Source organism: Colletotrichum gloeosporioides, assembly GCF_011800055.1.
Source record: "Colletotrichum gloeosporioides strain Lc1 chromosome Unknown consensus_22, whole genome shotgun sequence".
Lineage (NCBI taxonomy): Eukaryota > Fungi > Ascomycota > Sordariomycetes > Glomerellales > Glomerellaceae > Colletotrichum > Colletotrichum gloeosporioides.
The window spans coordinates 215,719-232,162 of NW_025544667.1; the positions used below are offsets into that span (position 1 = coordinate 215,719).

The 16,444-nt window shown below is 49.1% G+C and overlaps 5 protein-coding genes and 1 pseudogene across 6 annotated transcripts; 3 read left to right on the forward strand and 3 right to left on the reverse strand.

Annotated features, from left to right (window-relative positions):
• Window positions 1–2,612: 2,612 nt before the first annotated feature.
• Window positions 2,613–4,723, reverse strand: GCG54_00006832 (uncharacterized protein; the record flags this gene model as incomplete). Its single annotated transcript, XM_045406828.1, has 9 exons — window positions 2,613–2,873; window positions 2,934–3,189; window positions 3,239–3,322; window positions 3,402–3,572; window positions 3,624–3,854; window positions 3,920–4,025; window positions 4,094–4,375; window positions 4,433–4,506; window positions 4,563–4,723. The coding sequence occupies 9 exons, from the start codon at window positions 4,721–4,723 to the stop codon at window positions 2,613–2,615; spliced, it is 1,626 nt and encodes a 541-aa protein (XP_045267374.1).
• An 859-nt stretch (window positions 4,724–5,582) lies between these two features.
• Window positions 5,583–7,841, forward strand: GCG54_00006833 (annotated as a pseudogene). Its single transcript has 3 exons — window positions 5,583–6,880; window positions 6,937–7,153; window positions 7,207–7,841. Coding segments are annotated over exons 1-3 (2,150 nt in total).
• Window positions 7,842–8,013: 172 nt separating this feature from the next.
• On the reverse strand, window positions 8,014–9,143 carry GCG54_00006834 (uncharacterized protein; the record flags this gene model as incomplete). Its single annotated transcript, XM_045406829.1, has 4 exons — window positions 8,014–8,451; window positions 8,511–8,694; window positions 8,754–8,846; window positions 8,911–9,143. The coding sequence occupies 4 exons, from the start codon at window positions 9,141–9,143 to the stop codon at window positions 8,014–8,016; spliced, it is 948 nt and encodes a 315-aa protein (XP_045267375.1).
• Window positions 9,144–9,852: 709 nt separating this feature from the next.
• GCG54_00006835 (uncharacterized protein) lies at window positions 9,853–10,751 on the forward strand (the record flags this gene model as incomplete). The annotated part of the gene is made up of 2 exons (XM_045406830.1): window positions 9,853–10,409; window positions 10,475–10,751. The coding sequence occupies 2 exons, from the start codon at window positions 9,853–9,855 to the stop codon at window positions 10,749–10,751; spliced, it is 834 nt and encodes a 277-aa protein (XP_045267376.1).
• Window positions 10,752–11,679: 928 nt separating this feature from the next.
• On the forward strand, window positions 11,680–13,482 carry GCG54_00006836 (putative MFS-type transporter; the record flags this gene model as incomplete). The annotated part of the gene is made up of 5 exons (XM_045406831.1): window positions 11,680–11,898; window positions 11,946–12,049; window positions 12,110–12,457; window positions 12,507–12,647; window positions 12,699–13,482. The coding sequence occupies 5 exons, from the start codon at window positions 11,680–11,682 to the stop codon at window positions 13,480–13,482; spliced, it is 1,596 nt and encodes a 531-aa protein (XP_045267377.1).
• A 254-nt stretch (window positions 13,483–13,736) lies between these two features.
• On the reverse strand, window positions 13,737–14,087 carry GCG54_00006837 (uncharacterized protein; the record flags this gene model as incomplete). The annotated part of the gene is made up of 2 exons (XM_045406832.1): window positions 13,737–13,768; window positions 13,862–14,087. 2 exons carry the CDS (start codon window positions 14,085–14,087, stop codon window positions 13,737–13,739), a joined length of 258 nt encoding a protein of 85 aa, XP_045267378.1.
• Window positions 14,088–16,444: the final 2,357 nt, after the last annotated feature.

Here is a 16,444-nt window from a genome sequence, read left to right on the forward strand (position 1 = left end):
TCCTCTCTTCGCCTTTTCTTTTGCTCTCACCTCTTTTACATCTTCTTCGACTGCCATCTTCTGCCTGGCGCCTTTCAATTTTCACAGCTCACATCCGCCTCCCCAGCCAGTTTCCATCCCATCGCCGCCATCGCCGCCATCGCCTGACCTTGTTCGACGTCCTTCATCTTTTCGCCGCTCACGAACTTTTAGTCGCGGGTTTTATTTTGATGTCGAATTTTCTGCATTGCGTTGGTATGTCTCAGTTTAACCTCACGCTCACCACTTATCAATGACAAAAGTTCCTTCAGGTCCCTCCCTCGTCCCCGGTCCGACGCGACTGTCGCCGCTGACATCGCCTTTTCACGCGAAACTACCTACCATGACGGCTTCGAATTCTCGAATTACTGCGGTAAGCACCACGATCATTTCATTGTGTCCCAGCACTCGTCCTTCCGTGTTTCCCCACCTGCCCATCTTGCCCGCTGGGCCCTAAGGACCTTGAGATTGTCGAGAGCTCGGATATGGAAATGCAGATTGACGCGAGCCAACTGCCATGGGTTATTTGGACAGACCGCCACCCGTTTTGGGAGGGGCAGTTACTCTCTCGCTGCAGCCGAGGACTGCTTTTGGACATGAGCGGCATTTTGGTCTCAAACTCCTCTGGGCGTCTTTCCCTCCTACTGTTGGCGCGAAGCGATTAAGTCGCATAACTCAGTCAGTCACACACGAAGACGCTCAGAGGCGGTCCAGTGGGTTCAAGCAATGACGTCGAGCCCTGCGAAGGCCGCGGGGGGAATCGGGCTCGCCGGGCATCCTTCACTCTCGTTTCCGGCTCTGCTCGTGTCCGATGCGTCGCGTGCGGGTAACCGGTAACACTCGCGGCGTCATCAGCAGCCTGCAGTTTAAAGCCAATTCTGCCGTGAGGCAGCCGCCCGGAGAAAGACTCGGCATTCTTCCTAGCAAGTCGGATGCCGGGCAGTCCTACCTCGCCAGTAGGATGTTCCCTCGGTGCGCGACGGTCTGCAGCCTCTTTGTTGAGCCGCATAGCGAAGATGCAGGCTCTGAAATGGGGAACACAACAGGGGGTGACGAGTGTGGCTTACCAGTAGGGTCTTGACTCCTTTGCTGACTGGGTGAAGAGACAGGTTCATTTCTCGCCATGAGGGCCGCTCTTGACATGACTGGCCCTCGACTACCGTTGAAAGCATCGAGGCGCAGCATGAGAGACGCAAAAAGGGCTCATTGATACACTACGAAAGGGGACATGGAAAGTTTGTTGTGGGTAGATGGTTTGGGCAAGGCTTTGCAACATGAGGTCTCTAATGGTTGCGGTATCATGGGTCATCGTTCGGCATGTTGAAAACATTTTCTCTTTGTCGAGATGGCCAAGAAGACATACTGAAAGTGTGATTTTGTGGAGCATTATGTTGGATTACGATTCATCAAGACTCCTTGATTGAAGACATCGACCCCTTCCATCTTCGCCATCCACTAAACATGTGCTCTGCGATTCCCAAGCTGATGCCATCTCTGTGAAATATGCGTCGCCTCATGCGCTGCACTGAATCCGAATTCCCTCCGCAAACTTCCCCTTCCTCGAACAACTCGTCCTAGGTGTAGGCTCAGAGCGAGATCTCTGGTTCGGTGTTGAGTTTGCAAGTGTGTCGGGAGAAAGACTGCATCGTTGTCGCGACTCGATGTACAAAGAGGTTGTCTCGTCTTGAGTGTCTGGCTGCTGGATTGTGCCAGTTTTGACTGTTTGTGCCCGAAGGCCTCGCCAGGAATTTGATAAGGTTTTGCTCAGATGCGTGGATATAGTATGTGTTGGTGCCATTGCTCTTCTGTTGATTGGGTTTGTGAGTGGTTTGGGTACGCTTGTGACGTCGCAGTCGAAGGCTCAGACCTTGGCGATATATGGTATGTGGGCATGTTCGAGGAAAGCTTCGTTGCAGGCAGCTACTCCCAAATCCTGATAGAACATACATGGCATATGTGTTCATAGCCTGAGCGTAGTCTGGGAGCAAATTCATCAATGCCCCGGAACTCGCCATAAACGGCTAAGTTACCCGCGGGTATCGCGTGGCAGCTTTGCCCAACATGGACAGTGACAGAGCGGAATCCCGCGCGCCCGTATGCACTCAGCATGAATTGCAATTATACTGAGCACCTCCTTNTGACAGCGCGGAATCCCGCGCGCCCGTATGCACTCAGCATGAATTGCAATTATACTGAGCCCCTCCTTTAGATTTTGTGCGCAGCGAGCTGTAGCTGATTCGGATTTGGCGAATCTTTGCGCTGGCCTCGCCATACTCACGTGGCAGCTCTTACCAGCTCATCTCCATCCCTGGAAGCCATGGGAGGCTTGGTCGCAGCATGTAAATCTTCTGGACACCTTAAAAATGTTGCAAGATTTGATACACACTGTACTCCAGGCGGGCATGGTCATTTCAACAGATATAGTTTCATTTACTTTATAATGTTTTACACACGCTGTCTCCTTTCCCCGAACTGACTGGCAGGGCCGATGGAAACACTTGATCCTCTGGTTCGCCTCTCTATCATGATAATATATCTGGGGTTAATTATGAGACCTTGAACATGAAGTTGGGAGTTGAATCCTCAATAACAGCTCACGTCATTGCCTCGCTGACAAACTGCTGTCCATCTCCGACCTTTACTTGTCCTCCACGTTTCTCTCCAGTTTCCTCGTCCTGTCCTTCGCTGAACGATAAGCCATCCACCACAGTCAACCCAATCTCGTGGTACGTTGGCGGCGAGAAAAGCCTTCGGCCCTCCGAGAACCATGCCACTGTCATGGCAATACCAAAGACTCCCATTATCAAGCTCGTGTAGTTCATGGTCAACGTTGTGACCGGGTGAACCTGGGGGATCTACAGAAACTTTTGTCAGTCGAACCACTTCAAATAATCGCAAAGGCTTGCCAAACTTACGAGAGCAACTATGACAACCAGAAGCGAGTATAAGGAGGAAACAACGTAGATAGGCGTTGAAAATCGGCCAAAGTTCCAGCTCTTGCTTTCTGGCAAGGTTGAGTTCTTCGTCAGCAGCATGATGAGCGCTGGGCATCCTGTTCCTCGTAAGTGTTGATTTCCAAACGGTCGGTGGTCACTCATACCGAAACTGATGATCATGCAAACCGCTTGCGAACCAATAATTGCGTTGAAGGCGGCGTTCGAGAATAAGTAACTGTGCCACAACATTAGAATTTGACTTTTGTTAACTACTCATGACTTACATCAAACCAACCAGAGCGACCAGGGCTGCGGGCACGTGGATGGACCAAACTGGAAGCTGAGTTCGGGGCGACAGTTCAGTAAGTCTGTGGATCAGTCGTCAATTTGTGTCTCAGTATTTGTATTTCGTCCAGGTAGCATCCTCTGAGTAGCAAAATGACTGACTTGTGGTTCCAAAACAGTCCTCCATCTCGGGCAAAAGCGTATCCTTGCCGGCTCATCGTCACGGCGCTTCCGAGCGCAGAGGCTCCTTGGTTGATGATGAGAATGATGCAAAACACAATCGCCGCAGCATCGCTTCCGGTACCGAGTCTAATCAGTTCGAGGATTGGAACACTGAGTTACACGTCAGTCGGAGATTTTGCAGTGATCGCAACAAGGACTTACCCAGTGGGGCTTGCGATGATGGTGGGCAGGTCGCTGATAGAGAAGCCCAGGACAAGAATCCAAACAACCCCAACGAAGAATTGTGAGATAATGACAATCAGAAGAATCCTAGGGATGACCTTTTTCGGATTCTTGACTTCTTCGGCCAAGTGCGTGGGGCAGTCGAGGCCCATCAACGTAGAGAAACTGTTGAATAAACCCAACAGAATAGCAAAGCCCGTGGAAGAATACCTATTCATCGTCAATTCTCAAAGCTCGTCGGCAGTATGTGCCAATCATGAGCCGTTGGGACTCACCCCGTATCATTGTTCGTCTGAACGAACACAGAATGTGGCGTGGCTTTTGGGGCTTTGACGAGGAGGGCAATTGTGTATGCTACAAACACGAACACTGTAGCCCAGCCTGTGTCCTTTGTTAGCACACTTGAGACCATTCCACCTCATTATTGCAACCTTATTCAGGCGACGTACATCCGACGAGCTCGAGGGTAGGAATTCCCCTTAGCCCGAATAGGTTGATCAGCCAACATCCGAACACCATTGCCAGATACACCAAGAACAACTGCCATCTTGTAGTCACGTCGAATTCGGGCCGGCATAGGTTGACCAGCGCCAGGGTCAATGTCGCGACGATGGCACAGCAAGCAGCATGCGTCAAGACCCAGCCACAGTAGTTGAGCCATCCGAGAGGATAGGCACATTGGCGGCGGTACTTCTCAGGTATCAAGAAGGTCGCATAGTGGTAGGCACCCCCTTTGATGATGTTAGTGTTATTTCATTATCGTTCGGAAGTGAGCAGCACAGGTTTACCTGCGGTAGAGTATCGAGCGGCGCACTGCGCAAAGGTAAGGATGATGCATAGTACGCAGATACTAGAACCGATACTAGTCTTCGATTAGTTCAATTGTTCTTCTAAAATAAAACCTCTTAATGAACTTACAAGCCGTAAAGAATGGCTGGAATACCTCCCGCAGAAAGCCCAACGAAGAGGATAAAGGACATGCCACCGAAGACGTTCAGAGTCAGCCATCCTATGCTGATTCCACTCCATAACCCAAAGGTATGAGGAAGATGGTCGCTAGAGGTTTCAACTTGCGACATTTTGGCTAAGGTATTTAGAGTTGCTGCAAGAACTTTCAACGGCTGTTTGTAATACTTCCTTTACAGGTTTCAATCGCACATCTGATCATCAGCAGGATTTCCAACGTCGGCGAGCATGTCTATTTGACGCTGCACAAAATTTACTCAAAAGCATCCTATCAACCCGATACTCAACTGTTGCTTGAAGACCTGTGTGGATCATTGCAGGATGCGACATGTGAAGCTAGTCGTGATAGACATTCGAGTTGGCAATCTTGTTCATTGTATTCTGCGATAGGGGCGTTTCCTCGCTGGGATAGCACTAATTTTACTGAAAGGGGATCAGGGCATCACAGGCTCCAACTCTCCAAAAGCTAGTCCGGATCAGGTTTCAGTTAGCTATCAGCAGAACGCTGTGTGCTTATCTCGTTGGTGTTATCTCCGGTAGCGGCAAACCATATGAGGCGCTTAATGCTAAATGGCTTTGCAGCCGTTCCTATTGGCCGTGTATTATGTCAATTCCAGGTTCGATGCCTCTCCACGGCCAATGTGATGTGGAAGATTACAAAGTACCCTTATCATCTGTTGGCCAGAGAATCTCCCCCCGGATGAGTTTAAGCAACCTAGTGTGTGACAAGATCGCGGGGTTGATAAGCACCCCTGTGTCAGCGGGTATCAGTAGCCCTAGCGTACTATTATGGAGCTGACGCTGCGCCAAGTGTGCCCGTATTGGATATTGTCTTATCCGCTCCTGGGAAGCTGCTTTGTTGCCGTTCTAGATGCCAACCCCAACCACCACTCTTTTCTTTGCTTCAGAAAGCTTCAGACCCAAGCTGAGCCGCCCTAACCCAGATCCCACTCAATCGCACCCTTACCAGCCATGAACGCCAGAAGATCCAGAAGCGGTTCGTCTTACCTATCAGTCGCTCCTTATCCATACCTACTAACCTTCAACAAAGGCTGCTGGACCTGCCGAAAGAGGCATCAAAAGTGCGATGAAGGGAAACCGGGGTGTTTCAACTGTCGTTTGAGAGGCGTGGAATGTGGTGGGTATGGGGTCAAACTAGAAGACTTCACCTCGCGCGGCGGGCCTCACGGACAGATGCAGATGGTGTCAAAGATAGTGAGAGGAGCACCGAACGAATCTCGTCCCAGGCAAGGCCGCAGCCGCAAACAGCCCAACAAGTTGCAACAGGCGGCAGGTGGGCCAAAGGCGCAGAATGCCACTCAAAAACCGCAGAAGAGCATCCCGGCCATCGAGCCCAGTGTCAAAGCCCCTGCTGTGGTTTGTGCTTCCCCGCCATCACCCAGCGTTGACAACTCACCCAAAGCCCTATACAACGGTGATGGCCAAGGAACACTGCGGAAGGAACAATCAGAAGCACAGAATCATTTGGAGCGGTCTTCAGATGACGAAGCCAGCATAGACCCATCTCCTGTTACATCTCGCAACCAGTCTACCGAGCAAACAGATACCACAACAGGGGACAAAGATAGATGTGTGATGGACAAGTGGTGGGATGTGTATTCTGATGCAAATTTGGCCGGGATGTCGAGTCCCGAAGATATCGAGGCAGGTTCGGCACTCTGGACCACTTTCGACGAGTCAATGTTCTCGACTATGCCGTGGGACTGTTTTCAGACAGCCGACCTGGCACAATCCACACAGAGAACAGATACAGACGGCGATGTTATATCAAATCAAGTCGGAAAGCGAGCATGCGATGACAACATCGTGGACAGAGATCGTCGGCCTGTGCGCTCGACAAGTCCACCCCTTGCCATCTTTCGGTCAAGTCAGCCTTCGGAAGTCTACCTCCTGCAACACTGTAAGATATCCCCCAATCACTTACCTTACTCAGGCATCTCTTTGATTTCAAAGTTAGATCTGACAAAGTCAAAGTTCTTGATAATCTTGCGTCACGACTTCTTCCGGTGGTGGAGCCCTACCGCAACCCATACAAGACCGTGTACGGGGCCTTGGCGAGAGGCTCTCGACCCCTCCGAAACGCGATCCTTTTCGCATCGACGCTTCACCTCACTAAGCTTGGTGACCTTCCCCACGACACGATTAAGACCTATAGAGCAGATATGAGGGACTCGTTTCGCGAGGCGCTTCAGGCAGACGAAGAAATCTGGAGCCTAGGGGCTACAGTTCTCCTGTCGATTGTCTTTGACGTAAGCTATTGTTTGGGTCTCAATATCTCATTCACTCATTTGACAACACATTCCAGGTGATTGGGACTGGGATGGATTCATGGAGTTCCAAGTTGGTGGGATGCCGTCGACTGCTGGAGCAGGGTCTGTCGAAATCAAAAGGCCAGGTCAGCTCTGAGATGAAGTGTGTGCAAATACAGTACAACTGGATGTCGACTATGGGGCGAACACTCCTCCTCGGAACCCAGCAACTCCAAATGATGGATGATCTTGCACCCCTTGAGATACCTCCAAGTAAGAATATGATGTCCCCTGCTCCATGGCCTCTCCTAACATGTCTTCTCCAGTCCAAGAACCCCGGTTCAACACTATTCCCGACCTCATGGTCCAGCAACACCACTGGTGGGCAAATATGCCAGACTACAGCATGCATATTCTGCTGCGTGAAGTCGCCGATCTCTCTATCGCCGTCCATAACATCAAGTCTCAGCCTGACAGCACTGTACAACTTCTGCAAATGATGCCCGAGGTTGCAAATTTGGTGAGAAAGATCGAAGGTTGGCAGCCAGGCGTTGCATCGGTGACTCCGGGGTACATGGATGATACTCAACACTTCCACAGCATCTGGAAACAAGGCATGCTGTGTTATGTATATCACGAGATCTATGGTCTGAGCTCCAGTAGTTCGTGGATCCAAGCATGCGTGGAAGTATCTCTGGTGGCGTTTGAGAAGCTGTCCTGGCTTCAAGCATGTCTTTGGCCGGCTTTCATGATTGCCATTCACGCACAAAAGGAAACCGCAAGAGCCACTTGTGAAAATGCCTTCAAGAAGATGCACTCCACCTTGGGATTCACCGCACCACTTTCAATAGTGTTAGTCCTTCAAAGTCTTTGGGGAACCTTCGACAGCGATGGCTCAGGCACGGCCAAGTGGAGGACCGTCATGGAAAATCTGGGGATGGAATTAAATATTCTACTTTAGTCTTATTGCCACATCATCTTCGTGTTGCAGTTAGACAAGACAATTAGCCCTTCAAGTGTATTTGGATTAAGGTTCCTTAAGACCAAAATAGGTAGGATCGTGAGTATTTCTCATGATATCAAATTCAAACTAGTCGACCTATCTTAAGTCCTGCCCAGCATCTCATATCACTTCAAGCCACAACGGTAGTCGCCAGAGGCCTGCCCTCAAAGGTGCCATACTGAAATGGATCTTCCTTGCTGCCGAGAAGTTCAATAGGATCCTTCATATCGACATGGCCACAAAACGGCTCGCTGATTGAGTATCCCAGAAGAGCCTGAACTTGGGGCTCGTATGTCTTGATAACATCGTGCTGGATGCCGACATACTGGTTCTCATCCGCGCGGTACGATCCGCGGGTCATGTGGCACGAGTAGATATTTCTTCTCTCGTTCTCGAGCTGATTGGCACCAGCGCCGTGCCAGACACTGCCGATGATGAATACAGCATCACCCTTGTCCATCTCGGCGGTGGAGCAAAGGGAGCGATCAGCAGGACCCCTTTGATCGGCTTCGGGCCACTTGTGGGAACCGACGATGATCTGAGTCGCTCCGTTCTCGTAGATGCAGCGCTTTGAGATGGTCAGTGGCGTTCCCAGAGACGGGGTGGGACCTAAGAGATTTCACTTACGGTGCCGGCAACCAAGAGACCAAGCAAACTGCTTTCGCCACTGCCCTCAATGTGGTCAAAGTGTTGGGCCATGTCGTCACGGTGAAGGGGTTGAGCGGCAGATTTGCCGCGAGAGAATGCCTCCGAAACTGCTAGAACAGGGTTCGAGACGCATTCGTATCTCTTGCCGTCACGGAATGGGCGCCTGTATGGCTCGACATTAGCTTGCGCGCAAAGTATTGAAGACGCAGTGGGACGACTTACGAAACCTCTCGGAGCAATTCCTTCGCGGTGTCGCGGTAGGTGGGGTGATTGATGCATTTGTGGGAGAAGGTCCTGGACTTGCCCGCAAAATTGCTACGGAATCAAACTCAGTAACTAGACCAAAGGTGGTCTATTCAAAGATTTGATACTGCCATACCTGAGAGGAGGGTCCGAGGGGGGGAAGAGGTGACCCTCGTACTTGAGCGTTCTTAGCTTCTCGAACCAGGGAGCAGACTCTGCATCCATTTGATCAATATCCTCTGGAGTCACAAAACCCTTGATGATGATGCCGCCATCTCGCCGGATGACACTCGCAATCTCCTCAATTGGGGCAGTAGCCGGGAGGGAGGTGATCTCCGGGTTCTTGGCTTGGTGAGGAGGGTTGGGCATGTTGAAAATGAGACTGATTTTTGTCTAAGGTAGCAATTTATGGGTTGTAATTGTGCGGCAGGTGGCAAGCTGACGATGTGGAGTTTTCACAGTTCATTTAGTACAGAGTAAGCCTCATTATTTATCGGTCTCTCAATCGCATAGATTCACGAACAACGGCCATCCTCGATTCGCACGGCTAGTCTGTCCAAACTGCGGGTCTGGCTGGGACGCCACTGGCCTGTTGCGTATTACGCGGTTGCTCTTCCCAAAGCGGCAATGCTAGGCTAGGAACCGGGTCTTGGTTAAGATAACACCGGCCCAAACAACTCCCTGGCTCTCGAGCACCAGCACTCACCTGCGAGACTAGGTGCCTCGCGAAAAACGAAATATTGATCGGAAGTATCTGAAGGCCTCGCAAGTCAGACCCATGCTTGGTATTGATAAGGCGATGTGAATCAGTAGGCCCAAGCCATGGCTCCGCGTTGTGCCCAAGAAACACTGGACGACTGCTGGACTGACATCAAGTTGCGAAGTACTGACGATAACAACTTTCCGACTGGGTCTGCCAAACAGCTTATGGACCTATATAATTATTCGTATCATGAGATCCAAATGTCCGAAACATCCGCTTGAAGCTACAGCATAACCTAAGTTCAAGCTTGCATTCTTTTCGCCATCGCTACCGCGTCTCGCTAAGCTCTTCCAAAATCACCCACATCTTGACAACATGGCTTCCGTCAAGCGTTTCTCACCCAACGCCTACGCAGGCGATGTCCTGGAGGCCATCAAGGGCGATGGCGCTGTCATCATCGAAGGCGCAGCCAGCGTCCAGACCGTCGACAAAGCCCTGTTCGAACTTGGCACCATCTCTGACAGCCGGATCTACGGTCTCGTCGGCAAGAGTTCAACTTTTACCACCGAGATGCTGATGCATCCTCTGTATATCGAGCTCACCAAACGTCTTCTTACTGATACCTGTGTCATTTACTACGAGAAGGAAAGAACCGTCTCCACTGCCGAGCCTCAGGTCTCGATGACCACCGCTCTGGCTGCGCAACCCGGCCTTCCCGGGTGGGGTCTCCGCCGTCAAGATGAATGCCACCACACCAAGCATCCCGCAAAGCGTGAGACGGACTTTGGCATCGCGTATGCCGCCACGGATATAACCAAGGAAAACGGAGCCATCAGGGTGGTTTTGGGGTCGAACAGATGGAATGACATTCGTGACCCCACAGACGAAGACGAGACACTCGTGGAGCTTCGCAAGGGAGATGCCCTTCTCTGGTGAGTCCACATCTTCATTGGCTACAACTGCATTGTATGACATGCTCACTGACAATATTGGACAGCTTGGGGTCTGTCTACTATGGTGTAACGTCGAACAAGTCTTCAGTCCCGAGCGTTCTTCTCAGCGCCTTCTCCACCCCGGGCTGGTGCCGCCAGGAGGAGAACCAATACTTGGCCGTTCCACTTGAAGTTCTTGAGAAGTTTCCCGAAAACATTCAGAGATTTCTCGGTTGGTACGTCAGCAGACCATACGGAGGAGCAGTCGAGCACATGGAGCCCTTGGACTTCCTCAAGGCGAAGGGAGACTGGTCGAAGTATGTTCCTGTGGACCTAGTTTAGACGTCTCTTAATCCGCATGTGCTTTCTTAAAACGAAACATCATTCTCCCGATAACTCTCTTTTCCAGTCGTGATGTTTCCGTCTTGTTCTGGGCTTCCCATTGAAGTGATGATTGGTCAGACTCAAGGCATATTACAATGGATACCATGTTCGCATAATCTTATGGATGGTCCTCAGAAAAGTAGCGAAGGAAATTTGTATGGTCCAAGGAACTTCAAGCTTTACTAGTCCAAGTGTTGGCTAAGTGTTGACCAACACGATGAATTCCAAACATAGTGACGACAATATCCCTCAGTAAGAGACTGCCTAATCTTCCTGTGCTGGAGTGGCTACTCAACGGTGGCGGCGGCGATGATAACGACAACAGCAAGGTAGGGTACGCAACCACATGAGAAGTAGTCGCCGTAACCGATTCTCCTGCGAGAATTAGGCTTCTATGCACACCGGCGCCGACTGGCTGGAATGATTCCTTAACAAAAAGATAGCAATTTTTGACTTCCTACCACCTTGGGACGTACCATGCTCGTATTGGAGAAAGTCGTTGTGGCTGTCATTGGGATATCTGCCCCGCTTTCATTGGGTGCTCTAGTTCGTTGGTTTATCGGCAACTTTAACCCATTTGGGACGCCCTTCCAGTGTACCCAGTAACACATTGCGTCCCAAATGCAGCATTCCTGTGCCATAGGCTTCCACTACCTCATGTAGATAGACGTGCCTCTTTTTGACTCATTTTTCACCATTCAAATTGGTCATCAGATTGACCCCAATCAAAGAGTTTGGCCCCCCCTAAGTTGGTGTGAGGAATGAAGTGAAAAAGAACCCGCAATAGTCCAAGACGAAAGGGAAAGGATGCAACTTCGCCTGTCGCCTTCCTACCTCGTTATCCCTTGGAACACAACGTCAAATGATTCCAGGCATTATCCAAGCTATGCGGTCAACAACAATACTACCACGCGCCTCTCGGGATCAGGATACGAAAGATGCATCTCGCGACGTCGAGGCCTCCGTTATCGACCGCGTGGCCACGGCCACATCACAGGTTCCTCCCGTAGAGAGCGGAACTTTTGAGATCGATACGGAACAGCAACCTAGCAAATCTTCACAAATTGTCATTACATGTCTAGTAATACTCTGTAACTTGACACAAGTAAGGGCGCCCTCTGCCGTGCTTGACAATTGCTGACGACTGTAAAGTTTGTCTCCATGTTCTCTACTGTTGCAGGCGGATTCCAATTCAGCGCTGAGCTCGGCCGAGATTTTGGACCCGGGCAGGCTAACTGGATGGGAGCGGCATACTCGTTCGTCTTGTCTTTAAAACGCCAGACTATTGTGGGTTGAGCTGACAGGATTGTGCTTAGACTTACTCAAAGTGCTTTCGTCCTAATTAGTGGCCGACTTGGGACCATTTATGGCCACCAGAACATGCTATTTCTTGGTGGTGGAATCATCGTTGTCCTTTCCCTAGGAAATGCATTTTGCAAGACTTACGAGTCGTTTGTGGCCATGAGGGCCATGACCGGAATTGGCGGCGGTATTATCATGCCGAACGCTGTTGCAGTCCTCACGATCATGATTCCACCAGGACAGAGCCGAAATATCACACTTGCCGCTTTTGCAGCTTCACCGCCATGTGGCGCACTCGTTGGAGCTCTGTTAGCCGGTGTATTCCTAGAGTATACCGAATGGAAATGGTTTTTCATAGTGATGTAAGTCATCTGATCTATGAGTACCCAGAAACACTCTGACAAAGTACAGCGCCATCTTGGGAACCGTAACGTTTGGATCCCTGTTTCTTGTGCTTCCACATGACGAGCCTGTGGACAAGGGGGGCAGTATTGACTACCTGGGTATCGTATTCGGTCTTGGTGGCCTGCTGCTTTTCAACTTCGCTTGGAAGTAAGTTTGATCATTCAGTTTTCTCAGGGCCATCATCTAACAACCAATCAGCCAGTCACCATCAATTGGGTGGGATTCTCCGTCCGTCATCTCCACCCTCATTATATCCCTCCTCCTATTTACGGCTTTCATGATTTGGGAGAGCAAGTTTGCCAAGGATCCCATCATGCCCCTGACAGTCTTCGCCGCCCCAACATTTACGGCCCTAATCTTCGTGGCATTGCTCACATACATGTCCGTTGGCATCAGCCTGTGGTATATGGTCGCCTGGCAACAACTCCTACGAAACTGGACGGTCCTTCATGTTGCTATAGGTTGGATCCCTTATGCTGTAGGCGCCTCAATGTCAGTTGGACTGGCGGCGTGGTTGATCCCCCGCATCGAAGCGCAGAGCATCATGGCAATCGGAATCTTAGCTTCCATCGTGTCATGTTTGCTGCTGGCAACAATGCCGGAGCAGCAAATCTACTGGGCACAGACGTTTCCCTCCATCTTTATCGGGTCTCTCTGCCCTGATTTCGTTTATGTGGCTGCACAGATCATAGCCAGCAACAGCGTTGGAAAGCGAGAGCAAGGCGTTGCTGGGAGTTTGATCGGTACGCTGAATCTCTACGGAAACAGTCTAGGCCTCGGCTTTGCTGGAACCATTGAGTCGCAACTTATCAAAAATGGCGCGAGTCACGTCACGAGCTTTCGTGCCGCCTTGTACTTTGCTATGGCCCTCTCTGCAGCTGCGTTGGTGTTAGACTTTGGCTTCGTCAGGATGCCCAAAGATGATCGGAAGGGATGGGAACAGGACGACTCCCGCAGAGACGAAGACTTGCAAGGCTCATGAAGGCCTCGACAATAAGGTTGACTCTCGTGGATCCTCAACGCATTCAAGGGCAAATACTAGTGGGAAGTCATTCTATATCGGCAGGTAGTCATTCATGCATGTGGATCAATTGCAAGGAGTCCTTCCGAGCTATGAATTCATATCATAGGGGCTCGACGGTTTGAAAAGCATCTTATACAGTTCTGAAAGCGCCCTCCATGGGCAGGCTACTAGCTAGACCATCTTCTCGAGTATGTACAGGCTTGGTCTTGGTATCATTTGAATAATCCGAAGCCACCACGTGGGGCTATTAGAGGTGTGGCTATCAAGCACAAATATGCGAGTTTCTGATGTGCGTTAGTTGTATTCGACGAGTAGCACAGCGGAGGCCGTGACTTACAACCCCACTTGACGCAGCAGTAGCTAGTGCCTCCAGTGTGCTGAGAGCAGGTGTAGCCAGCAAGGCATCCCTGGAAGGCGCAAGTGAACCTGGAGCTGTAGCAAGCACCAATGTCCTTGACCTCGGCGCGGCCCTCCAACTGCTCAATCTCGGTGGGAGCAGCGATGGCGGTGGCGGACAGGAGTCCGAGGGCGAGGACGACGAGCTGAGTGGGCTGGAAAAGCATCTTGATAATGACGTTGAATGAATGTCTAGAAGTTGGAAGTCTTTAAGTGTCTGAAGGGAATGGTAAATAAATTCAGTGTCAGTCGGCAGCGCTGCTGGTCCGTATTAATAGTTCCAGATGAACCATAGTCTCTGATGCTGTTGTCTGTTGAGCTCTGCGTGGAGTCCGGGGAAGACGAATCTGGAGGATTGGGATCAGCATCTGCTCCGCTGCAGATGTCTTGGCTCCTTTGGCCGATACGGGGCGGAAGTCATCTGTGGATCAGATTTGGCGTTGTCTTCACTGAAGCGTTGACTCGTATTGACAACCGCGATATAGCGAGTCATTGTATTTCACCAAGTTGCAGAGTGGTCGTCAGGTTTAGGCGGAGATTTCCAGACTTGCAGATCGCAGCCTAATCTGAAAGACCTCAATAGGGCGCTGGGCGCTGTTACACAAACGTCATTGCAAGCACGTAGGCCCAAAAACCGCGTATAGACGGTGGAAGTTTCGAAAGCTGCTCGTCTAAAGTCGTACCAACAACGTGGTGGATTCGAATGCTCGTCTCGAGTTTATTGGAATGCTTGTATCACGGGTCGGGAAACCTTAAATGGCTTGTTTGATCCATTTAAAGGCAATTAAGAAGAAAGTCTAAAATTGGTAGCGAAATCAGTTTGGTCGGGCGAGTCAGCGTGGTTGAGCCAGGTTCCCCAGCATTCTCGACCGCAACGTCGGGTTGTGGCGTGACGATCATTTGAGCCGCGGGACCGCGTCAAGTTTTTGGATTTACAACGGCCGGGTTCGGGGGATTAAGACTTTCTCCCCGGGCCTGCTGACATCCGCAATAAGTTCGGGAGATGAATACTTTCTTGATTATCGACAACCCTGACTCTGTCTGGTTTTCGCTCTGTGTGTTGTGCGAATCAAAATTCCCAAGCCGGCCAGTTGCTTGTGGGTTTCGCAAGTGGAGACATTCGCGGCCAAACCTCCTTTCCTCCAATGAATACGCGGTCGATATCCTCAACCCCAGACGAGAAAACAAAGGCCGATACGGGATTCCCTAGATGACCCATGTGATGGGGGTTAAGGAGAACGATGTCCGCCAGCTTGCCGACCTCAAGGCTTCCGACTTTATCAGCTACACCCAAAACATCCGCAGCACCTAGCGTGTGCATGCGAAAGACGTCTTGAGGAGACAGCACCGACGGGTCTTGATACTTGCCTCTTACGGAGTACAGGCCCACACGCATGTTCTCAAACGGGTCGCTCCGGTCGCTGCTCGCTTCTCCATCAACGCCCATGCCGATCGGAAGCTTGTGTCTTCGATATTTGGGAATGTCGGCAATCCCGGATCCGAGGCGCCCGTTGGACATTGGGTTCCAGCTAATTTTGAGCCCCGCTGATGAAGCCTCGTCAAGAATGTCGGGGGTTGGATGGAGGAAATGGCCTAGGATAAGCCTCGAGTTGACTGCACCAGCATCTCTGAGCCAGGTCCAGCGGCGGATTTATGCACACTAGGGTATCTAAAAAGTAGCTAGGGGGGTATAGCGTAACTAGAAAAACTAAAAAGCTATATTATATATACTTATCTAGCCCTATATAGTAATTAATATAATTCTATAAAAAATAAATATATACTATTTAAAGTATAGTAGTTATACTAACTTTATTTAACTAAGGTATATACTTAGAAATAACTTTATATATAACTAAATCTACTTTAGTTATAGTTTAGTATATATTAAATTTCTATACCTATATATTAAATTTTTTTTTTCTTTTCTTAAAATATACTATTTAGAAGAATATTATATATATATACTATCCTAAGTAGGAATTAAATATATACTAAATCTTAAAANTATATATATACTATCCTAAGTAGGAATTAAGTATATACTAAGTCTTAAAATAGATTATACCTACTTATAAGGACTTTATAAATAAGGGGGTTAATAGGTTTTATAACTTATACCCTTATTATAGCTATTTTTATAGTATATTTAGTATATACTTACGCTATNATTATAGCTATTTTTAGAGTATATTTAGTATATATTTATACTATATTTAAAATATACTAAAACTAATTTAAAATAGGTCTTATTATTAACTTAAATTAAGATTAAGAAGGTTCTAATAGGAAATAAACTAATACTCTATATATATATAATACTAATTTAATTTTAGTTTTACTTATTAATATAATAAAGGAGTATAATATTAGTAAGTTAAGTAATTTTCTAGGCTAGTTTTAGTATATATTAACTATAAATATAGCTATACTTAACTATAATATTAAACTATCTTAAGTTATAAGTTATATATAAGTCTTCTACCTCCCCTTTAACTAATCTATAGTATATACTAACTTAATT